At 46.2% G+C, this 27,333-nt stretch overlaps 2 protein-coding genes across 4 annotated transcripts in view; one reads left to right on the top strand and one right to left on the bottom strand.

Annotated features, from left to right (window-relative positions):
* The window catches only part of LOC135806040 (dmX-like protein 1), a 41,104-nt gene extending 29,206 nt beyond the window's left edge, over nt 1-11,898 (bottom strand). Inside the window, exons 1-13 of one of the 2 annotated variants that reach the window (XM_065320176.1) lie at nt 11,681-11,898; nt 11,470-11,601; nt 9,151-9,231; nt 8,797-8,947; nt 8,132-8,228; nt 7,863-7,929; nt 7,195-7,343; nt 6,777-6,964; nt 6,256-6,425; nt 5,584-5,659; nt 5,075-5,141; nt 3,524-3,654; nt 397-3,211 (exon numbers count right to left, since the gene is read on the bottom strand). In XM_065320176.1, coding sequence (XP_065176248.1) covers nt 397-3,211; nt 3,524-3,654; nt 5,075-5,141; nt 5,584-5,659; nt 6,256-6,425; nt 6,777-6,964; nt 7,195-7,343; nt 7,863-7,929; nt 8,132-8,228; nt 8,797-8,947; nt 9,151-9,231; nt 11,470-11,601; nt 11,681-11,767 — 4,211 coding nt within the window. In that variant the 5' untranslated portion in view covers nt 11,768-11,898. The remainder of the gene's footprint in view (nt 1-396; nt 3,212-3,523; nt 3,655-5,074; nt 5,142-5,583; nt 5,660-6,255; nt 6,426-6,776; nt 6,965-7,194; nt 7,344-7,862; nt 7,930-8,131; nt 8,229-8,796; nt 8,948-9,150; nt 9,232-11,469; nt 11,602-11,680) is intronic. The other variant, XM_065320175.1, reaches the window with a different exon arrangement.
* Nucleotides 11,899-12,963: 1,065 nt separating this feature from the next.
* The window catches only part of LOC135806039 (nipped-B-like protein), a 41,224-nt gene continuing 26,854 nt past the window's right edge, over nt 12,964-27,333 (top strand). The window contains exons 1-8 of one of the 2 annotated variants that reach the window (XM_065320173.1): nt 19,325-19,499; nt 19,590-19,749; nt 21,794-21,918; nt 23,947-24,483; nt 24,763-24,822; nt 25,177-25,275; nt 26,414-26,511; nt 26,764-26,850. In XM_065320173.1, the coding sequence (XP_065176245.1) occupies nt 19,433-19,499; nt 19,590-19,749; nt 21,794-21,918; nt 23,947-24,483; nt 24,763-24,822; nt 25,177-25,275; nt 26,414-26,511; nt 26,764-26,850 (1,233 nt within the window). In that variant the 5' untranslated portion in view covers nt 19,325-19,432. Of the gene's footprint in view, nt 13,176-19,324; nt 19,500-19,589; nt 19,750-21,793; nt 21,919-23,946; nt 24,484-24,762; nt 24,823-25,176; nt 25,276-26,413; nt 26,512-26,763; nt 26,851-27,333 lie in introns of those variants that run through there. The other variant, XM_065320174.1, reaches the window with a different exon arrangement.

Genomic DNA, 27,333 nt, shown 5'->3' with positions numbered 1-27,333 from the left:
ACGCAAAGCGGATAGTCTTACATTAGGCATCACAGCTGTAGTACATCCAGAAAAGAGTTACTTTCACGCTTCCGAAGTATAGATATTGAATGGATAGGAGAGGCGGTTTTCATTCTGATACAATTGATGGGCTACAGGTCAGCTTCATGTGACATGAATTATTGTAAAGTAAGCCACTTCAGGAGTGATGGAACTTTCGAATCGGTTAGTGGCAGAACAATCCAATATTTACAAGTGGTGAGGCGGTACAGTATGATTTTCATTGCCAAGCTCACGTCTCTCAATCGTTTACAGAGAGTACACTAATAGAAAGCTTCACTGTAAAGCAGTGCAAAGCATGCAAAAGAGAGGAAAGAGTGAAACCCTCTTTCAAAAGGCAAATTTGAGAAATCTAACCTCTTTTCAGACAACTGGTCATGGCTAGTATCACCGGAATCAAAGCTTGACACCACAACCGCAGGAATGGGCTTGGATATGTCGCCGCTTCCTCCTCTTGTCGTCCGTATCGACAAGCACGTTGTTCGACTAGACTTGTAGTTGTCGTCCAACGATGGTAGCCAATGTGAAAGCACCAGTAGAACTGAACCACCATTGTACCCAACAACTAAATTGCCACGACTCCATGCCAGTGGTAGCATACTGGCTGTGTTACTGGTCAAAGCAGCAGCAGCAGCAGCTGCATGACAACAGTCGTTGGTGGCGCGTGGTTCGTCAGTAGGCTGCTCCATGGAACTCTCACCATGAGTGGCCGTGACCAGGTCGTGCATGTGACTAACTTCTGTTGTGGCAACATGCTGCCAGTGATGGGCATTGTTAGCTGAGCCAGCATCACTACCAGCATTACTCCGGTAGGACTGCAGCAGCGACATCTGGTTGCCAGAAGCCAGGGCCAGGTAGTTATCGCCGTTGAGCTGCGACATCCAAAGTGGCTTGGCACCGTTACTAGAGCCAGCAGGGCAGGGGAGAGTGAACCCCAAGTCTTCCTTCTGCCAAGCATGGCCACCACTGTTTGAGCTATCCCACACTTCCACAGTACATACGCCGGGCTTAGCTGGCTTCTCCTGGACAGTAGCCAATTGAGACGGCGATGAAGCGATGACGCGCAGCAATGAGGTGTTGTCATCTGCGCGGGGTTGAGAGGCTTCCTCCCATGCTACGTTGAATGCGGGCAGTGCTGCTCCAAGGCTCATGCCATCACCCAAGCTATGATCGTCCAGGTGATGACCCTCCTCCATGTCAATGCCATCCAGTAAGTCGGCAGAGCAACCAACACAGCGCCAAAAGCGAACAGCCTTGTCAGAACATACTGTTGCAACTTGCCAAGGCGGGGGAGCGTCGACACCGTCGAGTGACACAGACTCTGCATGGCCAGTTGACACACTAGCAGAGGTGACATTGACACCAAGCGGAAGCGGCATCTTTTGAGCTGCCAGACGCCTCGACTGGATCTCCACGACAGGCGGCTGGACAGGATCCTCCAGCTTTGTATCAAGTGGTAGAATCACTGCATGACGATGAACAGTGACAAGCCATGTGTGCAAGACGGAGCTGGTGTTTGCCTTGACCATGGACAGAGTGTCACTAGTCATACGTTCAATATCTCCGGCTTCATGAATCGGGGTCGATGGCTCGGTCAGAACAGGTGTTCTGCTCTCAATAGCCACTACCAGGAAGTTCTCCACTCCCTCCGAGATCAGCGGTCGATCAAACTCACCGTACGTGTCTCGGCCTTCTAATGAATCACCGTCCTCTGAACCAGACACGGAGCCATTTCGTAAGACCTTTAGCCAGGCATCAGTCAGAGGAAACGAGTGAAGTAGAGTAATGTCGCCAGGTAATGACTCCAAGTCACAAATGCTGCCCAAGTGCAGCACACAACCTGGTCGAGAGCCACACTGGCGACTAACAATGTCACCGTAACCAAGCTGCATGGCCGGTACACCAAGCTCTACACTCCCTTGTGCAGTGAACGGGGGAGACGAGACCGACGATGATGGTGTCTCCGGACCATCTAGTGACACAGACACATCTCTTTGTCGCTTGCACTCCTCAAATGCGACTTCATCAGCTGAATTGGCAGCACCACCATGCACGCCCAACCATTGTACAGCATCAGTGATGACTTGAAACAATGCTAGAGCTCCATCATCATCCTGTGAAATAAAGAGGGTACTTGGTCCAACACGGAGTACTACTGGTTGCCCACCTGGCATGACAGGCCGCGATAGCTCGGTTGTGGAGAAGGCAATCTTGGAGTCGATCCAGCACTGCTGCCGAAATGCACCGTGGCTGTTGCTATGCAGCACTGAAACTAGTTGCAGCATATCACCTTCACACTCCACGGATGCTGGCGTGTGCATGTGCCACAAAACTAACTCGGCAGCTCGCGACGACGACACAAGACTGGAGTCGTCTGACTTGGCCGCTGACTGCTGTTTCAGATGAGCAGCTGTGATAAGCATGGATGAAGATGGATGCACTAGAGCTGACTGGCATGGCAGGCGATGGCCAAAAGCAGAGCCAGTTTGCCTCATAGCGAACGGTGTCACATAACCAGAGCCACGGGCAAAGTCCACTGACCAAACATGCAGTGCACCGCCAATGTGGTGAGAAATCAGCACCAAGCTTGGATGTGCTACATCAGGTGATGATGCTACACTGGGCAACAGTGAACTAACACCGCCCATAACGCCACGTTGCATCAGAGACGAGTTACGAACGCCACCGCTGCGCCTCCGCCTCATCCATGCACTGGGTGTTGAGCGACCACTGGCAGAGCGGCTCGGTACTTGCGTCCGCTTCGCAGGTGTTGCCAGCAGCTTGCTGATGTCCTCCGCATCCTCAGCACAGGGTCCAGCCACAGTGAAGATAGTACCTTGGAGAGTCCAGATGTCAGCTGTAGGCATAGCATGTGGGATGCGAGAGGCAAAGCTCAGCCTTGGCAAGCGAAACGAAGGTGACACAGCATCGAGCCCGTCAATCATCCACACTAGCAATGAGCCATCCAGTGGATGGATGGCAAACAGCATGTCGGGAGTGCTCTGCCATTCTCGGAGCAGAGCGCGGACAGACTTTGTTGACAGTCCATAGCTATTGACACCTGCATCGTCAGCAGCAGCTGGTGAGGCAACCACTACCCACTGGCCAGGATTTGCGAGTGCTGGCACAACAACCCAGTTGCCTGAGGACATCATAGTTTCACCACGTCGCCCTGGAGGAGCAGGTGGCAGAGATATGAGAAAAGAACACAGACAACCTCCCATCATACATTTGTTGACGTTGTTTCCAAGTACATGAAGATGACTAGTGAAATAAGTTGAACCAAAGCCATGTTACAATTAGGAATTATCAATAGCTACCAGCAAAGCTTTCAGCAAGCAACCAACCCAGTTCGATCTATTACAGCTACAATGTCTATCTCTGTGGAAGATTAGCCTTCTTCGCAACAGGTTTGGAGGCATGAAGGTGCTACACACATGCACCACGAGATCATACCACACTTGAAAATGACAAGTACACTTACTGCTTTGCCTCGAGACCTCAAGCTCCCCATTCTGACGCGGGTGATTGGCAGGACTGCGATAGCCACCACCGTCAACAGTCAGGAACTCACCGGCAGTTCGCTGCGGCATGGGAGAATTGGATGGTGATGAGCTGTGGTGATAATAAGACACCAAGGCACATGAGAGAGAGAGAGAGAGAGAGAGAGAGAGAGAGAGAGAGAGAGAGAGAGAGAGAGAGAGAGAGAGAGAGAGAGAGAGAGAGAGAGAGAGAGAGAGACAACTGTAAGTACAACATCTAAGAATAGACAATGACAAGCCAAACAACAGGAGATTACTTCAGTGGCGCTGGTTGTGCCATAAAGTACGATGCACACAATCATGTGCATGTACTATGATTTTCACAAAAAAATGAGTACTTTTATTTTCAGTACATTCGGTTCATCTCTTTCATACTAAAAAATTCAATAGCTGCACAAACACTGACACACATCATCCAATAGGGAACAGCTTTTCTGGACCTAAATTTCTGTTTTCGTTCTCGCGTAAACGGTGAAAACAGTGAAAACGATTGGAAACGGAGCGCGGTCATGGAAACCATTCCGCGCGGGACTATATTTCGTGGGAAATACCCAACCCATGCGACCACCAGCACGTACCAACTCCAACTAACGTGTTACTTTCTGCCCTTGCACCAAGCCAGTACGTGCTAAAGCCAGCCTGATCGCCCGTTTTCCGTTTTCGTGTAAACGATTCAAAACGATTTGTCGTTCTCGCGTAAACAATTTGAAAACGATTTGAGGCCAGCCCGTTTTCGTTCCGTTTCGTCTCCGTGTAAACGCAGTCTTAGCTGTCGACCTAAACAAGTCCGAGTTCTCTACGATGAAGATTGAGTGAATGGCAATCGATCGAACCTCTGCAATATCTTTTTCAGACAGCTACAGGACAATTTTCATCAGCCTTGCACAAAGGTGGGCTTCCTTATCTCGGCGAGAGCGGTGTAACGTTTTAATGTCAAACAGCGCACACCGAGAAAGCTCTGCAATCAGAATTGCAGAGAAGATGGATGGCATCTTGGATGCACTGACCAACAGCCCTCCAACCGGGAAGGTTCCGTATTGTGCCAAATGTCGCACGTTCTGACCTTACGGTATCTTGGCAATAAATTGGTGTACAACAACGCATACTGTATAAGCAGAAATATTCGTCTAGAATTTAATTTCGTCTTTTTCGTCCAAGGAACTTTTGGACTAAATTAAACGAAGGACTAATGTCGATTTGTGCACCTTTTCAATATACTCTTATGATCCATGGACGAAATTTTCAACCGGACGAACTCCCTTTCTTTGGAGTTGGACGAAATTATTGACCGACGAAATTTTCTGCCTGTACAGTAATGAGTAAATGTTGGTCCTTTCCTTCTTCAAGTTAAATATATTATTGCTGGCTCCAAATATGAGTCCTTACAAAAGTAGACATAAAAGGACAATGCAGGCGAATGCAGGCGAGTGACAAGGACATGACACAACATACCTATCACTGCAGGCGACAGACAAGGACATGACACAACATACCTATCACTGCCTTTGGCACTGGACTCCGATTTTGAACTGGTAACTGGGTTGACAATAACCATGGAATCTAGAACAAGAGAAGAGAGTCAGTAATTAGAATCAGTGCATGGCACTCCATGTTGATGTGATCGTGAGTGCACACATGCTGAAACAGGCCCACAGGTACAGGCAGGGGCCGGTATGATCCAAGGCCCTCGACTAGCGTTTTGCTTCTGGGACAGCCCCAAAAAGAAAAGGAAAAAACTGGACTACATTCTTATGAGGGGTGAGTTCCCCGAAACACTGTGCATTGGAGGGTGCTGTGCTTTCTGCAAATTTGCCGAGTGGAAGGTTTGATGTTCTAATTATGGTTTAGATGACAGCTACAGTCGGCAGGAGTCACGATCTCCAATACATGTATTAGGAGCAGCGACCTCTTTCAAATATCACCACCAAAGTCGCAGCTTAGTTTACTAGAAAAGTCACACCATTAAATCATCAGTCAAGACAAAGGAGAAGCATTTTCTAACCTTCGCTATGCACCGACGATGGTGAATCCCGGTCAGACGATCTTTGATTGGATGTCTTCTCACAACGGAGCATTGCCTATAATGGGAGAAAGTCGAGCAGATGATGCAGATGTGCAGTGGCCATGGCATGAACAGTTCTTAGCCCCTGTGAAAGTTTACTTTCCTCACTACACTCAGGTTCCGGTGTTTCGTCTCACGAGGCACATGTTGGCTATACGTGGCACTCAAGTACAACTATTTCTAATCATCTGGGAGTACCGCTGGTTACTGGGGGGGGGGGGGTCCACTGGCCAGAAAAAAGCCACTTCAAATCAGCTGTGTGGTGTAGACCAGGCTAAAATTAGTGGCGGTCAATTCATCAGCCTTGCAAGCTGTTGAATAGTGTAGTCCCAGCACAAGTTCATAGCTGTTCGCTATCATCGCTTCCGCGATGGGCATGTCTGAGTGAGTGAGTGCGTGTGTGTGAACATAAACAGTGTATGTTAATTAAATGTAACAGCGAAGTAAACAGCATGTTGGATTGAGGAAGGGGCGGCTTTCACGAAGGCAGGCAGGCACACGGAACACATAAGTATGTGACCAAAATAGGGGAGAGGAGAGAGAGAGGGAGAAGAGGTCAACTCACTTTACACTAAGTCTAAACTGCCCAACACAGACAAAATGTACGCCTACCTTGGCGGCAAACTGAAGACACAATCGCTTGTTATCCATCCAGTGGACAGTAAAGAGTGAAGTCTGCTGGCGTGATGACGATGTACTAGAGCTGTGCATAGGTATGTTGGCACCCTGATCAATCGAACCAGCTAAGTGAAAGTGCAATGATGATCCCACTTTGTACGGAGCTAAGCAATATAAAGGCACATAAGAGAAACACCCATCACATATACTGTAAGTACAGCACAAATACACATGACAACAACATACGGTAGCGTGAAAAGGAAGTCCAAAAAATGAATTTCTCCGTTCACAAAGATACACAGGTCAGGGCCACAGTGAAACATAAGCATTGACAACAGTCAGACGTTACATGTAGTATTGGATTAGTCACGTGTACACGTGCTAAGTTTCCCCCTAGCTTAGGTGATGATCAGAGTTTATGCACAGCCTGACAGATGCCGTACGATCCTTGCTAAGGACAATTTTCAGGTAAAAGTAAACAGCAGGATGACGGGCATTCGTTTACATGCACATACCAGAAGCCTGTGATGATATTGGTGCGGCTGTGGAGCTGGTACTACTGCCTTCCGCTGGTGCCGTGTTTGTGGGTGCATGGTGCGGCGATTGAGAGTAGTCATAATGGTCCTGATGACAAGGTGTTTGCGCCCAAACGCGGCATACATTGTCGTGACAGCGGGTCAGGAGGACATTTGCTATCACGCCACTGTAAATAAAAACACACAGTCCAACGCCGCAAAGTCAAAAAGGAAAGTAGGCGTCATGTAGAAAATCTAGAATACTGTGTTATGGCACATTGACCCACACTGCAATTGCAAGGGTACGTGGTCAATGAGTTCTTCGAAGTACCTTATTGCTTGAGTGACAACTGACCTTCCCATAAATACAACCTTGCAACACAGGACAATCGACCAAACTGGCAGAGGACTGACTTACCAAGGAATAATGGGGCTTGTCTGCCGCCACGCGAATGAAGACACTTGCCGCGGATGGGTGACGTATGTGAAGGTGAAATCCAGTGGAGCATCATTAATGCCAAACAAGCTATTCTTCACTTCATACCAGATCTTGACAGCACGATCACCCTACGCCAAGTAAAAAAGTAAAACAGAATCGCATGACCATAGCTAAGCTCTACCCAAATCGTACACTCCTTGCAAATAAAGATGGCATGATTATAACATTACTTGCAGAACTGCAATCGAAAGCTTAGGGAATAGAGCATATGAAATTATGAATCACGTGGGTTTAGAACGTCAGTACCGTTGGTCAGTGTCGTGCAATGTTATCGCATGAGCTGATTGTAAAGTAACCGGTGGTGTTAGTGGATAATTATAGCGCTACTTGTAGCTCTTCGGTCCTTTTTCTTCTTATAAATTAATCCTTGGCTCTTCACCCGAGTCTAATCAAGTGAGTGAAACCCTAAATGTATGTCAATTTCTCACAACATGGAACCAGTCCACTATCCGATGTACATGACACAGAGCAATGTGTACACAAGCAGAAACGCAATCAATGCAACAATCCAGCTACTGTATCTGTGTCATAGTACATGTATAGTTGTATACATATCTGCAGATACGGTACATGACTTATGTACTAACCTTTCCTGCTGTTGCAAACAATTGCCCATCGGGCGAGAACAACACAAACTCGGCGGCAAATGCAAGCCTGGTGAAACCACAAAGCCAGAAAAGACACACACACATTCAATATCCAGAGGCTATAGCTATGAACAACCTACTTGCGAAAGACAGACACACATGCACACACGCACAACACAGATATACAACAAACAGACAGACAGCCACATACACAGTTGGCACGCAAATATGTGTAGCCCTGCTGACAGCTGAATCTCAAGATCACTTACTGTCTTCTCCAGGTGCACGCCCATATCGGCATCTCTGTTTTCTTGTCCGCTGGCATAGAAAGTGGTGATGGGCCACGGGACGTACTCACAACGCCTCCTATATTACAACAAAATCACACATGTAGACAAATATAGGAAAACGCAAAGATTAGTATGACACAACGGCAACTCTGCTTTGTAAAGATTAGTACGCGTCCGTTCGTCACGAGGAACAAGCTCAAAATCGAACACAGGCGAGGAATCAATTACTGGATACACCAATGAGAAGACGACGGCACCTCAAATCATGGTCCATGTTGTACGACTATTACTCCAAAGTTGAGTCCCACATATTCTGTGTTCATTCACAATTGTATGATCACCAGTGAGGAGACGAGAGTTATTACTACAATGTAGGGATGAATGGCTCCGAAATTTCGGCATCTACAGACCCGAAGTCACTGTGTGTACTCTTTGGTTCGGGAATCGGTTCCACGCAAACATATCACACAGTTTATAAGTACATACGGCTATGTTGCACTTTTCTGGTATGGCGTACTACAGTAAAATCCACAGTAAGTTACATTGTCGATGAAAGATCAGCAACATTTTCCGTTCTTTGTCTGGACAGTTGCACCTCTACTCGTTACTGAGATGCAGTGTCTCTAGTGACTCACAGTACGTACCAATAATAGTAACATCAGGTGTTGTTGCCATCCATAGCTCCAGGTAGAGCCCACCGGTTAAGAGCCTGTCACCAGGCTTGTCAAACGACAAGCAGTACACGGGAGACGAGGCCTTCACAGATGTGATCTTGCACCATTTGTACAGGAATGCCTGTAAAATGTGAGAACATACAGGGACACCAAATGCAGTTAACCAGACTTTCAACACAATGTTTAACCGCCTGATAAAAAGCAGGACATCGTATCCAGATGCGTGCCATATACATAATGCGTGATTCATCGTTACATCATTTTAGTATTTTACAAAAGGGAAAGATCAGCATCATGTACTTGTAGATAACATATCCCACTCACCTTGGGAAATGCCAAGCGCTCTTCTGAGCTAAGACATTCCGCTTCGAATACGCATACATTGTCACCCCAGGCTGCGGCAATCTGCAACACCACACAGCAGACCAATGCAGCATTACAACATGCGGTGTACACACGTGCGTGCACGCGCGCATGCATGCACAAGCACAATGAAACTTCAGTAAAACGAACTTCAAAGGGCCAAATCATCTGTACTGTGTATAGCCAAGGTACTGTATGTCCAAGGTCCAAATGGCTGGTTTAGCATAAGGTAGGGTCCTCGAAAACAGTACTTCATAGTCCGTAGTATCAAGAGTCCAAAGCCACAAATATGCAACTGTGATTATAGATCATTGCATGGTCTTCATGACGTGACTTGCTTGCACCACGTTCTGAACTCGTGCGCTCAAAACACGGAATTTCTAGTACAAGTATTCCCACTTTTATACTCTTGGTAATGGACACTTGGTAGCAGGGAGGTTTAGTTCCCACGTAATGGAACTAAACCTCCCTACTACTGAGTATCACGTGGTACACACACGTAAAGTACCCACGGATTACGTGGGACTAAACCTCCCTAGTATGTTATATCCAGGGCACTTTCTTCACATTGAAGTTTCACTGTCCCGGTGCCTCTCCTACCGAACCAAACGCCAACAAAAGTAAGCTGGTTGTGTTTCTCAACAAAATTGTAAAGCCGGTGGTAACGGGAATGTGAACAATAATTTCCCTACAAGACTATGATGATTCCTATTTAAAGGGTTCGACATTCCATTTCAGCTATTTACACAGCACTTTCCTGAAAACAAACAAACACACACAAACACAAACACAAACACACACACACACACACACACACACACACATGGTCATGGTCATGGTAAACACTGCCATTACGGTCACGTGTCCCCTAGCGGGGCCGACAATATGGAACGACGAGCGATGGCAGTCTGCTGAGAGAGAGGTACTAGGTCAGGGACTCAGGGACCATGTTCGAGAGAGTCATCTCTGGCAGCTATGGATCTGGCTTATCATCGGAAACGATTCCTCTCACGGCTGCCGCTTGAACTGGTCCATCACTCTCCACAACAGGGCGAACATTCCATGAGCCAATGCTCAGAGTCGTTCCAAGTCGTCGTCTTCGTGCGGTAGTTTGCTCCACTCGCGGGCTTGCAAAGCCTCGCGAAGGACTCCGATGTGGGGGCGATGAGCAGAGTGTCGGCATCGTAACTATCCGACCAAGTCTCCTGTCGTTGAAGACCCCACGTCAGGCACTGTTGGCCTGGGGACACCCCAGGCCGTCCACAACACACACACACACACACACACACACACACACACACACACACACACACACACACACATGCACACACGGCTCTCTGCTGCTTCTGCAATATTGCAAATTCTTGATGATGTGTCTAGATGCATGATGCTACCAAGACAGCTCAGGAGCGACTGGACTCATTCCATCGGCGTCAACTGAGGTCGCTTATAGGCATCAGGTGGCCTCAGACAATATCGAACAACGCACTATACGCTCGATGTGAAAGCCAGCCGATCAGTCACACCATCAAGATGTTGCGATGGAAGCTATTCGGACATGTCCTCCGTCTGTCCGACAGCACACCCGCTGTCCAGGCAATGGTCAGCTACTACACCAGCAAGGACCTCAAGGGCTGGAGAGGACGGCCGAGGACCAGTCTGCCGGGTACACTATCTGCTGACTTGGAGGCAGCAGATGCCGGAAAGCTGAGTAGTCTGGAGGACTTGCACAGAATCAGGAAGATTGCAGCGGATAGGGCCGAGTGGCGAGCTCTGTGTCAACGGGCGACAGAAAAGGATCTGTAAGGGACGTTTGACACTGCAATATCTGACTTCTTCTCAACGTACATGTAACCTTGTATGTTTGGATGGTGCCTTTGTTGCTGATCCACCACACCATCACTCAATGCTCTCTACTGCATTGTTCACCCACCACTGACTTTATACTTCTGCGGCTCCTTTGCCCCTTTTCTTCTGATTTGTGCTGTTTTGGTTCTGATACAGTGATCGTTTGATTTTTTTCCCACAGCGTATCATTTGTTATCCTCCTGCCTTCGTTGTCCAGCACAAGCGAAGAAGTGGACCTATCGGTCGACTTCAACGCGAAAATGCACATAATAATAATAATAATAATATAGAATGACTGCGCAGTATATTTTACTAATTGCGATTTTAATTCTCTAGATGTCAACATTACACATAGGAATTTTTATTTAGGTTGGTAGAAAGGCAAATGGGCCAGAAAACGTAGATCTATTACTAGTATTGTATCCGACCTACCCGTCCACAATCTTCACTGCTGGTAACACATAATGCTGGTTGAGAGCCAAACCCAAGAGATTCTCCTTCTATCTTTTGAATAAATCCAAGTTCAGGGGTTAGGATCACCACTGCAGATCCAGACGCATATGCCTAAAAGAAACAATGAAAATATAAACACTCAATACTATTCTGACGAATTTCTCAAGAAATCCAATTTTCAGGGACATACAATGAAGCTCAGCTCTCCAATTTGTCCCGTTGTAACGACACAGCTGCCATTGTTCACGGCACCAGTGATTACTTGCTCGCAACGCATATTTCACATGCTAGACTTCCTTGCAAAGCTGAACAGGGTGGCATGAAACTCACAACATCCTCTTTCCACCTCCCAAAAACAGTCAAGGGAAACAAAAAGTTTCTCTCCTATCGACCAGATCGACGGAGTCTCGACTCTCGAATGATGCGTCTGGTGACTCATGGCATGCCAGTCATGTACATGTAGTGTGTACATGTACATGATTGTACTTGTACTTGTGTAGTCATGCTAGGATTTACTTTTTTTTTTTTTTTTTTCAACAGAGTTGTATGCCACGGTCATTTACTACAACACATGTATAATGGTGTGATTTTTCATAATAATCTTTTTTTTTTTTTTTTACAGGTAAATAATAAGGGCATGTTCGATTGGTAAGGATCGGGATCGGGATCGAGATCTCAGATCCCTCGGATCCTTCAGATTCAACTGAACACTTTATCTTGGACCTTGACTGTTGCCATGTTGAAAATGGCGCTCACAAGGCACCCAAAAGGGTGAATGTCGTACTCATCGCGTGCGTCGTACAAAAAGTCAACAAGCTCTATCCACGTGTGCGTACCACAATGTGTACAAAAATGATTTTTACCCGCCATATACGCACAAAGGTCACATTTGGATCCGTTGGATCCGGTCAACCCTGCTCCCCGATCCCCCCGAGGTGGGTTGACCGGATCCAAATCCGAAGGATCCGGATCCGGATTCGACCAATCGAAAGGGTGCGAATCCAGTGGATCCGGTGGATCGGGATCCCGATCCTACCAATCGAACATGCCCTTAGGCACCCATTTTGATATAGTCCAGGGGGGCGGGGATGGCCCACGCCTGGTAAAAAGAATAAACAGAGAAAAATGCTAGGATTTACCGTCGTAAAAAAACGACTCCGACTACGACTTCATGCGTAGACGCATCGCGCGCGTGCATGCACCATACCCCAGGGAGTCGTAAAATACCGGTATTTTACGACTCCTTGCTGTAGTCTATGACCTGATGTCGTGATGACCCCAGGGCCATGGCCATGGCCAGGCCGGAGGTCGACATAGGAGTTAGGACATACTAGTAGCCAAACTCCGGGGTCAAGGTTCATTTGCTCGGTTCATCGAACCGAAGAAGAAGAAGAAGTCGCTGGTCATTATTTTCATCAGAGCGGAAGTGAGGATCTTATACCTATGTCAGCAATGAGTTTTTACAGGCATACCGGTATATTATCATTCCAAAGGAAGTGTTACCCGTATCAATGATCACCGTGGCCTGATATTGATGTCAAGGCATGACGGATTATTCTGATGCCTGCACATTCAGGCTATGTCTGAATACCAAGCTACCGGCCTTCTGGCAGGTTCGTGGAAGTCACTGTCAGAAGGGTTCAGTCAGCAGTAGCTGATGCAACGAAAAAGCTCTACATGCCCCGGTGAGTGAGAACATAATCATTTAGAAAAGCGATTCTGTCAGCTTTTCTATTATTTTGTATACATGATGAGAAGGCAGTATCTTGAGTCTTGACTGACAACACTGTGACAGTAGCAAATTGTGAAGTGGAGCCGCGACACAACCATCAAAAGCAAGCAGACGAAAGAAACCGCCCTGTTTTGATCATTGTAACATGGAAAACTGTGGGCACAAGTTATCCAATCAAGTCCACCAACTAAACCAGAATTTTGAACAGTCAGATGTGCACCGTGAATCTAGCACAAAACTGACAAGGAGTACTGAGACATTCCACAGCATGAAAAGCCAGCTTGAGCACTGCTCGATAGCGCGATAATATTTTGATGATCATTGATTATGTTGTCAACGTCCGGGACCATTGCTGACAGTTCGGCAGGACAAGTACATGTAGTTGTCGGACCAACATTTCGCCCCATTCTAGTTTGGAGCCGCAGATGCATGCACATGAAAGTCTTATATCATGAATGATGTGCTGTTGAGTTCTCATGCATTGAGAATTGCCACCCGCGAGTGCCACAACAAGCATAAGCTGGTACATGTACAGGCCGCACCCAGATAAATATGGTAGGTAGGCTAGCGTGCCAATACACTGCTAAGCAAGGGTGCCGGCCAAAAATGCATGTAACGTTACATGTATGTGAATTATCATTTTGTTTACCTGACGATGTCCAAGTGCCGACATATTTAAAAAAAAAAGTGGAACTATGGTGAAGGAGAAGGACAAAATGTTACGAGCTATGACTAACTGTCCACCAAGGTAACCAGATCTTATACAGTCAGCGAGTGCGACAAAATGGCACAAAACTGACAAGGAGTACTGAGACATTCGGCGACCTGACACCTAGCTCCAACACTTCTCCAAGGTGCAAACCAACAACCTTCCAACTTGGAAGGCTCAGGTTCAGAAAGGTCCAAGAGGGGAAGTCCTTGTCAGTTTTGTGCCATTTTGTCGCACTCGCTGACTGTATAAGATCTGGTTACGTTGGTGGACAGTTAATCATAACTCGTAACATTTTGTCCTTCCCCTTTTTCACCAAAAGTGGAACTGGTTCAGGTTTCCAGTGTTGTGAGAATGGGTGCGTCCACCCAAGTTGTTTTCATTACTACCCTAGCAACAAGTACTGATTATTACATGTATACATGAGGTAAGATTCATTGCATTCCCAACTCATCACAACCACGCGCTCTTCAGCCGAACCATACAGACACCAGCAAGGACACTTCCGTTGAGAGATAATGTTGCTCCACGCCTCTAGACAGCTGTTTCGCTCCCTGTCGGAGCTCATCAGTAGAGGATGATAATGATGATAATGGAGGAATGATCATTCTTATACACCAGAAATGGCGCAAGTGCGCGCTTTCCACATATATCAATGGCATATGCAAGCTGCTAAAATGGTAAAGTGTGAGAACAGCGATAAATAATCATAGTACGCGCTCATTGGTGGAGAAACACACCACACAAGCGACGAAAATCTTACTCGGAATACTGATGCCAATAGAAAGTACATGTATGTTGTTTATTATTATGATGTTGCAATGTCCATGTATGCAGCGCGCACTTGCGCCATTTCTGGTGTATAAGAATGATCATTCCTCCATTATCATCATTATCATCCTCTACTGATGAGCTCCGACAGGGAGCGAAACAGCTGTCTAGAGGCGTGGAGCAATATTATCTCTCAACGGAAGTGTCCTTGCTGGTGTCTGTATGGTTCGGCTGAAGAGCGCGTGGTTGTGATGAGTTGGGAATGCAATGAATTGAAAATATGGCCGAAAGCTCTGTCGCAATATTTAGTTCTGAAGTTTTAATGCGCCGTTAGTGGCAGAGCAGAGTGGACACGAAGAGTCGGTGAAGAAAGAAGGAGAGATGACAAGACGAGTCGGTGAAGAAGGAAGGAGAAAAGCAAGACACATCTGCAACATCTTTGATCAAACTGAGCTGAGCTGCTGATACGAAGCGTCGACCAAGCATCCCTGACTGGAGTGAATGCCCCAGCTGGCCTCTCGTTTGTCAGTGGTTGCTACTAGACCTGTTAGTATCACACTCACGACTACAAGTTTCCTGGTGTGCATCGACATCGGCATCAGTGGGGCCTCCCGCTGTCGATCCTGTTGACGGGCGGACAGGTCGGTGTGAATCCTGAACGGCAACCGAGCCTGTCGCGTTGGGGGATCTCGGCGGTGAGTCTCGCCTCGCCTGCATACATGGACATTGCAACATCATAATAATAAACAACATACATGTACTTTCTATTGGCATCAGTATTCCGAGTAAGATTTTCGTCGCTTGTGTGGTGTGTTTCTCCACCAATGAGCGCGTACTATGATTATTTATCGCTGTTCTCACACTTTACCATTTTAGCAGCTTGCATATGCCATTGATATATGTGGAAAGCGCGCACTTGCGCCATTTCTGGTGTATAAGAATGATCATTCCTCCATTATCATCATTATCATCCTCTACTGATGAGCTCCGACAGGGAGCGAAACAGCTGTCTAGAGGCGTGGAGCAATATTATCTCTCAACGGAAGTGTCCTTGCTGGTGTCTGTATGGTTCGGCTGAAGAGCGCGTGGTTGTGATGAGTTGGGAATGCAATGAATTGAAAATATGGCCGAAAGCTCTGTCGCAATATTTAGTTCATGAGGTAAGATGGCGATTTTTATCAATAATGTCCATTACCAAGCAGGACTGGAGCGTGGTATCCCCTTATGGCGTTAGGCTTTCCACGACTATGCTTGCCCGGCTTCAAATGAACATGCAATATAGTTGAAACTACCGCTCTTGCTTCACCCTTGCGAACATATTGAAAGAATTGAAATAGTTATAATACATGTACATGTAGGTTGATGTAGCCGCAGAGTAAAACTCAGTTCATTGTGCAAATACAGCTAAGTTAGTGGCATACTGGTATGGACGGAACATAATTATGTGCCTGGGGTTTATCTATGCCGCAATGATTCTCCAAAAGTCTTGCATCATATTCAGTGGAATCACGTACATATACATACTCCATCACAACATGGATGTAATCCATAACCAAGTTTGCTGTAACTTAGTACTAGTACTACTCATCATCATTAGGCAGTCTCTATTCATAATTATTAATTTTTTTAACGTTGGCCAAAACTCGTGACGTCCTAGCCGCCGCAGTATGCATACAGCGTGACTATGTGTGGCGGATTGAGAACACTGAACCATTTACATGTGAGATGTTTCGTTGTGGCCTTGGCCCTTCCACGGCACCACCGACTGGTATCTGAACTTCAGTCTACTGCCGGATGAGCCCACTTGCCGTCCGTCCAGCAGCGGAAAATTGTTTACCTGAAAAGGAAAGTTGATACAGAAGTTGGAAGCCTAGGACTCTCTCTCTCTCTCTCTATCTTCTCTCTCTCTCTCTCTCTCTCTCTCTCTCTCTCTCTCTCTCTCTCTCTCTCTCTCTCTCTCTCTCTCTCTCTCTTTCTCTCTCTCTCTCTCTATCTATCTCTCTCTCTCTCTCTCTCTCTCTCTCTTTCTCTGTCTTTCAGTCCTGCTGAGCACGGTTTGCGTTGAGTGTTGTTCCCGGTGGAGAGACTCTTCACGGGTCTTCAGTTCAACATCCTCATTTGTTACTTCTTCTTGTAATTGTACATACATGTATGTACACGTCGTGTACTCTAAACTACCAAGAGTATTTTTTTTATTTCACCTTCCCGTGGCCAGAGAATATAGGCCAATATGGAGGGAGGGGGGCGGTAGCCAGCCATGGCAGTAAACAAAACAAAGCAAAAATAAATAAATATTACACATTACTGGAGGCAAAGAGAAACAAATCTGGATGAAGAATTAGCAGTTATTAGAACACGAGCTTCATGTTGGCCTTGAAATCCGTTAGCGTAAAAGACGATTTTACTGATAGAGGCAGGGCCAGCCAGAGAGAATAGGCAGCGAAAAACGGAGATCTGGTATAAGCTGAGGTTCGGGCTTTAGGTAAAGTGCAGGGATTGCGCGTAGGACGAGTGGGAAGACACCAGTTATATTTACGCAAGTGTACAGGGGCTTTGTCAAGACGAATAGAATGAACAACAATACACAGTTTTCGATCCGCTTTACTAGAGATAGGGAAGGTGTTAAAACATATCATACAGCTCGGCAGAAGGAAAGTATGGTTTGCGGAAAAGGACTTTGAGTATTCTCTTATTGTGGACTTCCAGGGTACTCATTAACGATATACTTAGTAGGGATGACCAGGCGGTTGAGCAATAGAGAAAAATGGGGAGAATATAGCAATGATAAAAAAAGCGAATGCATTCAAGGGGTAGGTGGGAGCAGTGAGACACGAGGTAGCCAACAGCTTTACTGACTTTGCTACAGATATAGTCGACATGTCTACTAAACGATAAGTCTGAGTCAATGACCAAACCAAGATGTTTGTGTTGTTTTACCACTGTGAGGTCTGTGAGGGATCCGGGAAGAGTGAATGCATAGGTTGGCTCTGAGTTATAATTATAAGAGTTATTATACTGTAAAAGCCATATTTATAACAAAGTGCTAACTCTAACGAGTTAAAACGAGGAGAAATCTTTCGTTAAAATAGAAATCGTTAGACAGAAATCGGTACAATACTGTTGCTATTGAGCGTTGAGAATGAGTGAGAATCGTTACCTTTGGTACACATAAAACAGTCAATTTTAGGAAATCGTTATAATTATATGCGCCACGTTTAATAGAATACAGTTGAACATCGATTATCCGCACATCGACTATCCGACCATTCGATTATCCGTAACAGTTTTTTTGGGCGCACGTGCCGTAGAGTACGCACTGTGCATGTAGTGAGCCATTCAGGTTTTTACCGTACCGTTTCTATGGTTGTAGCCAATGAGCGACGTTCCCGCGGTGGCCTTGATGAGCCGATAAAGCCCGTGGTCAATGGATACGGAAAAATACGGTAGCAATAAAGCCCGTCGTCAATGGCACCCCGTACTCTGTCAGTCTAGCTCTGCAGGGGTCTGTGGCAGTTTTTCGTTGTCAGCTCAGTTCGCATCTCACATTCGACTGTGAACGTGCTGTGGTACCTGGAAACAGCCTGTCCAAAAACGGCAACATGAAAAGTGTCTACACATCGTGGTCAGTTTTCAACTCAAGTTCTTGTTGTCGTGAGTGGAGAGGAAATTTTACGATAGTTGTGAATAAGCGAAAGAGCATGCACCTATCTATCTGCTTAGAAGCAAGCTGAAATAAGTGGCACACATCGCGATCAGTTTTCCACTTTCTGTTCTACATGTACTAAAAAAAGGAGTTGACGAACTTTTCTGATAATTTTGGGTCATCCCATCCATGAGAAGCGGACGGAGCTGAAACTCACAAGCTGAAGGAGCTGAAACTCACAAGCTGAAGGAGCTGAAACTCACAAGCTGAAGGAGCTGAAACTCACAAGCTGAATCCACCACGTCCCCGACCACCACCCCTATACGTGTCTTGCTTTTATACCAGAAAGGCGAAAGACGAAACCTGAAACACCATCATAGAGGTCTGGCAGGACTTTTCGCCTTCATCAAGGCCTCGTGCGTACGGCCGCGGGCGCAGGCCTCGGCGCTACGCGCCTTGGCCTGCGCCCTTGGCCGTACGCACTCGGCCTTGATTCAGCCGTAAAGTCCTGCCAGACCTCTATGATTGTCTACTTCAAAAAATGCGAAAATTTTGAAAAGTAAAAAGTAAAAAGGTCGTGCGGCTAGTAATAACCACTGAAAGTGTGTGAGTGACAGTTTTTTTCTTATCCGGAACATTTGCCTTATCTGAACACCGCCTGACAGTTGTCTGCCCAGAGGTGGTCGGATAATCGATGTTCAACTGTAATGGCTTTTACACTACAGTACTCTTGAAACCAGGGATTTGACGACTCCCTGCTTGTTGCCATGAACAGGCCGGCGATGAAGTGTCATGATGACGTCAGAATACGCGTAAATTGAGGGAAGAAAGAAGGCGAAACAAAAAAAGCGCGCCAGTGAGCAGACAAGTGCTGGACCTGTTGACATGGTTGACTGGACTGTGTTCATCCTGATATGCGTCCCGCTGTGTCCGTGCGGGCCGGCTGTGGTGTGTCGCTGCCTCGAAATCCAGATTTGCAAATTACTTGTCAAAATTTGAACTTCAAGCCCCGAAGCCTTTGCCCGAGTCGCCTTCGTTTCGTCGTTATCCTTGTTCTCCTTGTACTAGATGCTGATCTTCTTGCTAAATGGACGCGGCCAGCCAGCCAGTCGCTGCTGTGCGGGTCTTGCCAGGCCTAGTCAGCCTTCACCCTTGTAAGTGGAGACATCGTCTGGATGATTTTTGTCGGTCGAGATATTTTATGTTGAGAAACACGTTTTCTGTGGATGTGTGCCTCTTCCCAGTGACTACTGGCGTACCGTTTCCACTGACTGGACTCGCAGCTAAAGCATCCGACAATGCTGTTACTTTCCCACCAGTCGATGGCTCGTGCCTTCAGCAGTCAGATGCCAGAATGATGGCGGCAGTGGCAAATGCCCTTTCAGGTGTCTCTTCTGATTTTGTGTACGTAAACGTGTGATTGATCGTGCATTATTCATGATGGAGTCACTCTGCTGTACATGTACTGCACACCAGCAGAATTTGACATTGACTTAACGAACTCTTGGGTCTTCCTTGGCCATCGTGCACTCTGGATACCATTTTCAAAATTACATGTTAACAGCTGCTCTACTTAATTTTGTTGGTACCAAACTGTGATGCACGTCTCGTGTCATGGACAACCCCAGTACACCACACCTGGTATCAGTCAGTTGGAAAAAATGCATCAAGAACGAAACAAAGTCGATATGCAAAGGTCTCAAGTTCTTTAGCAATGGAACACGAATGCCGCCATAATACATTGTACGGCATTGCCCAGAGTCTACGTACAGTTGAACATCGATTATCCGACCACCTCTGGGCAGACAACTGTCAGGCGGTGTTCAGATAAGGCAAATGTTCCGGATAAGAAACATGTACATGTACGACCTTTTTACTTTTCAAAATTTTCGTATTTTTTTGAATGGCTCACTACATGCACAGTGCGTACTCTACGGCACGTGCGCCCAAAAAAACTGTTACGGATAATCGAATGGTCGGATAGTCGATATGCGGATAATCGATGTTCAACTGTATAAGTCTGCCCTGGGTATATATTTTTTTATCCAGGTGCGGGTTGGCTGCCCTCGGATTTGTCCTGATCAGCCATGTTTGTCGTGACGAGTTATCACACGCAGTGCTTTCTGTGATCCCTCACCTTGAATGTGGTCGGAAAGCCGGAAAGTGAAAGTAATGCAGCAAGCATGAAAGGAAAAAGAAGACGGCACTTCGAGGGGAGCCATGCTGTCAGCAGAGCATACTCACACCTCGCATAACGTGCTTCCCTGTGAATTTAACCCACATTTTTGGTTCAGTGTGATCACGCTGCCACACACACAGTATCCCACCAGTCAGAATACGTATCACATGTGTTCGCGTGTCACTGAGTATCAAGTGGTACACACACCGGCAAAGTACTTACGGATTATGCGTGACAAACCTCCCTTTTGTGGTATGCAATGTGTGCACTCCTCAGTCATGCAAGTCAAGATCGACTATAGAGTTTTATAACATGTTTAGAGCTAACTATGCGAATTCCTGCAGTCTACTTCATATAATAATATCAAATGTTCACATTTATTATACGCTTGTCCTCGTTGACATCACCAAGCAAGCTTGGCTAGTCTTCGCATAAGCCAAATGAAAAAAAAGAAATGAGGAACGAGCGAGGCCAATGAGGTGAACACACGCATGCAACTTGCAGATTAGGCAAAAGGAATATACATGTAATATTGTCCTAAAACCACCCGACATGTCAACTATCTACTTCAACAAATAAAACTGGAAACGGATGAATACAAGAATCATGACAGCTGACGGTACATAGTGGCAAAGCGACATAACACGAGTATACTGTATTATGATAGTACAATTCTACTTATAAACTACAGCCGAGAACCACATAGTCGAAAACTAAACAACATGGGTAAACCATTTGCACATGCACAGACAATTTGAAAAAAGGTTCGAACGTTCAGAAAAATACATTACTTGCATGACACATTGGCAGGGCGAACAAGGCAAACTTCAACATTCAGCGGCCGTTGCGTTGCTGGTGTTGGGGTGGCAGTTCCGTTATTGAGGCCGTGCACGTCGTCGAGCTCGGCTAGCCGCCGCCAACCAGTCAGCTCAACCTCGGCCACGCGCTCACATCAGCTCCATGCTCGCGTTGACGGAGCTCCGGGTGACTTAACCAGCCGAACAGCTGCCAGTGGCGACTCAACACTGGCCGTCCGTGCGCTCTCATCCCTCACTCCATTCCCTCCTTCACTCCATTTGATAAAACTGTTCGCTCTCCCAAAGGAGAGCGCGGAGAAACGCTACTTCTCCAAACAAGCAATTTGTGCACATTGCAATACACTAAAAGGAAGGCAAGGCACATCTTAGTTAAGGGCCTGTTTCGATTCGCAACGGTTAACTTTGCAAACGTGTTAAGCTCGCCTTGGTATTGTATTGCTTCCCTCTGTAGGAATCTGAAGCACCCGCCGACACCACCTGGCACACTTCCACCGGCATTTGTGCAAGACCTTGTGCGTAATCATCCCCAGTGCTTCAGCTCGTGCACTCAACCTCCACCAGGAACACTAACGCCAGGTGAGCAATGGAGTAGTTTGATATACCGGTATGCAGCTAAGAAGAAAATGTACGGCATGTAGCAATTTGATCAGACTAAGAAAAGATCAAGATTCAGGCTCCTCACAAGCAACATTTTAAAATTTCCACGAATACTTTCAATGCCTTCTCATCAGGTAGAATACAGGCAAAAGGAAACTGAGCGAGAATAATGAATTTATACAGCAGAGAAATGATAGAAGCAGCGCAAAGAAGAGTAGTCGGAAACAACACGGTAATATGTGTAACCTCATGCATAGAGTAACCTTGATAACAAGTCAGAGTACTCAATGCTGGTGCTGACTGGTCACCCCTTCAGAGCTTTTCCACACACACACACACACGCACACACATACTTGTTGCTCACTGCCAAAACTGGTCACGTGGGTCTCTCCGGGAGAGGGGAGAGAGACTCAAAAGGAATCTTGGAAAGATGACTCAACTGGCTATTGAACCGCCCAACGGCCGACACCCCCTGAAATCCCCAAAACTCTGGGTGGACTTGAAAATGATCCCACTTATGGGCTCACCACACCTCAGTAAGTGGGTGAGGACAAGGTGCAGAAAAAGGATTGACGGCATCAGAGTATCCGTCCTGGGATCCAACTGCTCGAAGCTTGAAGGTGTATTGTTGTATCTGCCACCTTTGTTGGTTTCAGGGTTCGTATACTTTCTATTTGAAGTGTACATACCTGTTAACCATGGACTGCTTCTGGCTAGATTAACTCTTGTGTAATCAATGGTGCTAGTGACACACATACACACACACACACACACACACACACACACACACACACCACCACCACCACCATGTATACGCCCGTCGCAAGAGAAGCACGCAAATCTGCAAATGCACTGGATGTGCACCCACACACACACACACACACACACACTCACACACACACACACACACACACACACACACACACACACACACACACACACACACACACACACACACACATACAAGGTCCAGTGGAAGAAAATCAGCATGTCTCTACTCAGGGTGTTGTGCTTCTTCGTACTCATTAGGAGATTATCCTCAACAGAGTACCTGGTGGGAAAGTGGTGCATGAATGGTCAGCGCAATGATTTTTGCGGAAGACACAGATGCTTGAGTTTGGCTTGATGGGTAAGGTGTAGCCTATTGCACTGGGCTGGGAAGTAAGGTGTAGCTTTGAACCTGTGCATGTGTATGTACCTGTGTGTGATAATTTGCTTCTGATAAATGTACCTCATTTTAACCTCATACACATAGAAAAATGACGAAACTGTGCTAGTGTGAAGAAATCTAAATGCGTGCAATGCATTGCGGCAACACTAGACAGCCAATAGACAAAACCAGCGAGTTGTTGACATTTTGAAATGTTGCTTGTGAGGAGCCTGAAACTTGTTCTTGTCTTTAATCTGTTTTCATTTTTGTCTCGTAGAAAACTATTTCGCAAAGTTTGTTTACTGTAAAGCGATAAACTTTCGCGGCGCGCAAATTTAGCGTTTTCATGAATTGGGCTGGTTCACGATGAGAAACCTTCGCGATTTTATCTCTTCAGTTGGATCTGGTGCTGTATACAATCAATGCACATAGCAGTTTCCGGCAGTTTATATTCGCGAATGTGTGATGGTCGCGAAAATAGCGAAATGTAATCTCTAGCGAAAGTTTCTCACTTTACAGTATTGGTCGAGCGGAAACTTCTTTGTTTTAGATTATTATGGTGGATGGTGCGTAAATGAAAACAAACCTCAGAAGGCAGCGGTCCTTGTCCAGAGCTCGCATCATGAATGAGGACTGAGCATGGATAGGTGACTGAGCATCTGCATTGTTCATGCAGCGGCAATGGGTTGTGTCTTGCACTTCCCTGGCCATAGTGGTGTTTTTGAGAAAATGTTGACGGCTCCACACATTTTGTATTGGAAGTGTGTTGCCCATGCAGACCTCGGTTCTTGCGTTTCATGTCACTTTTAGGAAAGGGACAGTTTTGCCTATTTGTTCATTTCATTTCTTGCTTCTAGATCAAACGCTAACAAGTGAATCGTCCTTTCAAGGCCAGCAATGTGTAACAGATCACGAAGGTCGGACAGTAATGCAAGCTGCAGCTGCACCTGGTGTCCGTGGCTCAAAAAGCCACAAGCGGCGACACGCGGAGTCCTCGCTTTCTGCTGCAACTGTACCGGCTGCCTCTGCACCTTCTGTTGCCGCTACCTCGGCACCTTCCGTCGCCGCTGCTGCTGTACCAGCTCAAGATGGCGCCTCGAAGAAGAAGAAGAAACGGAAGCAGAGTGTATCAAGCGAACAGCCACATGCAGCAGCACCTAGTGCTGCTGTTCCAGCTGCTGCTGCTTCAGCCGTGACGTTGCAGCAACCAACCGTGCAGTTGCAGCAACCAACCATGAAGTTGCAGCAACCAACCGTGGTGTTGACAAAAGTTGCAACGAATATTGCCAATCATGCCGAGACTCGGCATGTGGAAGCAAGCACTGTATCTCAACCACCACAAAGGAAGGCAAGCCGAAGTAAATCTAGTGACAGCACAAGTTCTACATCATCAGGTTAGTTGTACCTAATTCTTATCATTGGACTTGAGTTTACTGAATTCTTTTTGTGGAGCTGACCAGATAGTGGATGCAGTTTATAGATACATGTACCTGCTGATGGCAAAGATTCATTTGGTTTTGGAGAACGTGATGATATTTACAGCATTCGTCCCTGCACGTTTGTACAGAATCTTGTCTGTGTTCATGACTTCCTGGCTCTAGTTCTCATTTTATTGTTTGTATCTCTGCAGGCTTTCTGACATGTTTCTGGTCTATTGTGACTCTTCCATTCAGATTTTGCAAGTAAGCCGAAGCAAAAGTCAAAGCGCAAACACAATGCTATCGTTCACCATGGTAAGTCTGTCTCTATGATGATGTATTTTAACACTGAACTTATTCTCTTTACGAACTTAGAAGTTGGAACAATCAACTTTATTCTCTTTAGTTCTGGTAATTATTTTGCCAACAGGGAAAAGGATTTCCTTTCTTACTAGTACATGTATGCTTTGTGCATCCCTGCCGTTACCTGGCTCTGGAAACTATACGTACTTCAAGGATTGGTAGCAGTTGCCCTTTTTTTAGGCAAGCACATTTTATCTACTTTTTAATATAATAGAAGTAGCTTGTCAGGTGTCCAAACGCCATGCACACTTTGGTTCTCTAAATGTTCTATTTTCTGCCCTCTTTGTGTTTTGTTTATGTATGCAGAACTATCGTCTGGCCCAAACACTGGTTTTACCGCTGTTCTTGAAGATGTATTTGAGCATGCTGATCGGCACAACTTGTTATCAGTCACTGGTTCTGCAGGTAAGTTCCCGGTCATCATGTAGATCCTTATCACAAGGTGTCAAACTGAAAAGTACATTGTACATGTATGTGTATTAGGGCCGGGTTCCACTGCGGCTCCGCTGCTCGTCTTTCGCGGCTTGAAACGTCATCATTACCATAGTGACCGCGGCTCGAGCTGGAGCAGCGAGGCCGCGGCTCACCGCGAGCTTTCGCTACGATCCTTGATCAAAAACTGTGAGCCGCAGTCGCGGCTCGATCTGTTTCCCGTACTTTGCATTGTTTTGTACATGTACGCGAGAATTTTAAAATTCAAATTTTAATTCGTTGTGCAGGCCAGAACACAAGGATTTTTTTATTTCGCGCGCGCGCGCGCGCGCGCGCGCACGCAGGCAGCTAAAACATCATCAAAAAACGTGGAGTACGGCCGCGGTACTGCGAATGGCGAGTGTCAGTGGTACTGCGCTGCTCCTCTGCATGCAGCCAAGTGCCGCGGAGCCGCAGTGGAACCCGGCCCTTAGATTATTATGAATGCCTGTATATAATTAGGGCAGTTTCTTCTCAGCCTATGTGCACCTGAGGGGGTGATGAACATACTTGTGGAAGTTTCGAATATTGCTGGTGAGGAAGCTGAATATACTTCAATATAGTTACTTTCTTTCGCCTGTATATGAGTATGTATTTTCGAATTTAGTGATATGAAAACCGGGAGTGGAACCAATTTTCGGCCTTGTAGGCATGTGCTTATTCATTGACCATTGTCATTGTGGTATCCCTTTCTCTGTTATAAGTTACTTGAAACACAGGGCATAGTAAGTAGAAGAGTGGCAAGCATGGTGCTTGTACGCGTGAGATTGAGCACCCCGGCATCTCTTTGCACTGCGCCGAGTGATTCATTTCTGTAAAGTATTTTGTAGCAGTTATCCAAGCTGTCACTTGTGGAAATCAGAGCAGGCACAACAGACTTTGGATGGCTTTTGCAATGTCTCTGTTCCAGAGAATGTATAGACAGTCGATTTAGCGTGGGATAAACAACAGTCTAGCCAGCCACTGCATATTTTTGCACCATGCCTGCTGGCGTGGAGGTGATTAGGTCAAAAACTCGTATCTGTACAATGTTACCGTTTCTTGATATTTGTTTCTGTTGGGTTGTATGCAGATGGAGCCATTTCTCCTCAGCTTCTGCTACCAGGTCCCTTTGTAACACAGATTGGATCCAAAGTCCGCAAACTTGGTGCGAATTCCGAGTTGTCAGAGGTATGGGGTGGCCGCAGTTTACCTTTGCCGTTGCATGTTGTAATTGCAGATGGTATTCAAGGGCATCCTGTTGCTTTTGTTGCAGTTTTAAAATCCCAGATCATTGATATACTCGTAACTGCTTTCTACCGTACGTGTACACGTTATGTAATGAATGTTTACGTCTTGTTCAAGACATGATGGCAGTACTTCGCTGCAACATATGTACATATTTTTGTTTTGTCTCCTTTTTTGTCTCCTTTTTTTGCTTAGCACCCTGTTGATGAACTAGCTCGTCTATTATGTGTTATGGACAAGCACGTGTTAGACTGTCTGACGTTGCAATTGGATTCCGTTCCTGTAAGTGCGGGCAAGACCCCTTTCCGAAAAGGGACCACCGGTGTGTGATCCATTAACTAATTAGTAGGCGCTGTTGCGGGAAGACAGGGGTGCTGGGTTCGAATCCTGCCCATGAACCCTTCTTTTGCCAAACTGGTACCTCGAAGTACTGTATGAAGACTATTCGTTAGTGATTTGGGAAAATTTGTTTGGAATTGTATTTTGTTGGGATGATAAACGATAGTGGAACTTCCTGCCAACTACAGAGCTTTACTTTACTTTTTACAGAACAATCTGCAAGTGCATGCTGCTTTAGTTAGAAACTATGTGTAGCTCTGGGTACCTGACGAAATTAAAATCCTACAGTCCATTTCCAAACTATAGACGCGTAGGGTTTTTGAAATATTTCAAATTTGGCTGGACCTTTTTGAGAATAGTTTTCGGAATATTGCTCAGGTCCGCTCCACAATTACTCTCATATAGTTTCTAAACGACTGGATAACA

The sequence above is a fragment of the Sycon ciliatum genome, chromosome 1 (genome assembly GCF_964019385.1).
Source record: "Sycon ciliatum chromosome 1, ocSycCili1.1, whole genome shotgun sequence".
NCBI classification, from domain to species: Eukaryota; Metazoa; Porifera; class Calcarea; order Leucosolenida; family Sycettidae; genus Sycon; species Sycon ciliatum.
The sequence above is the reverse complement of the archived record's forward strand: the minus strand, read 5'-3'. Positions and strand labels throughout refer to the sequence as shown.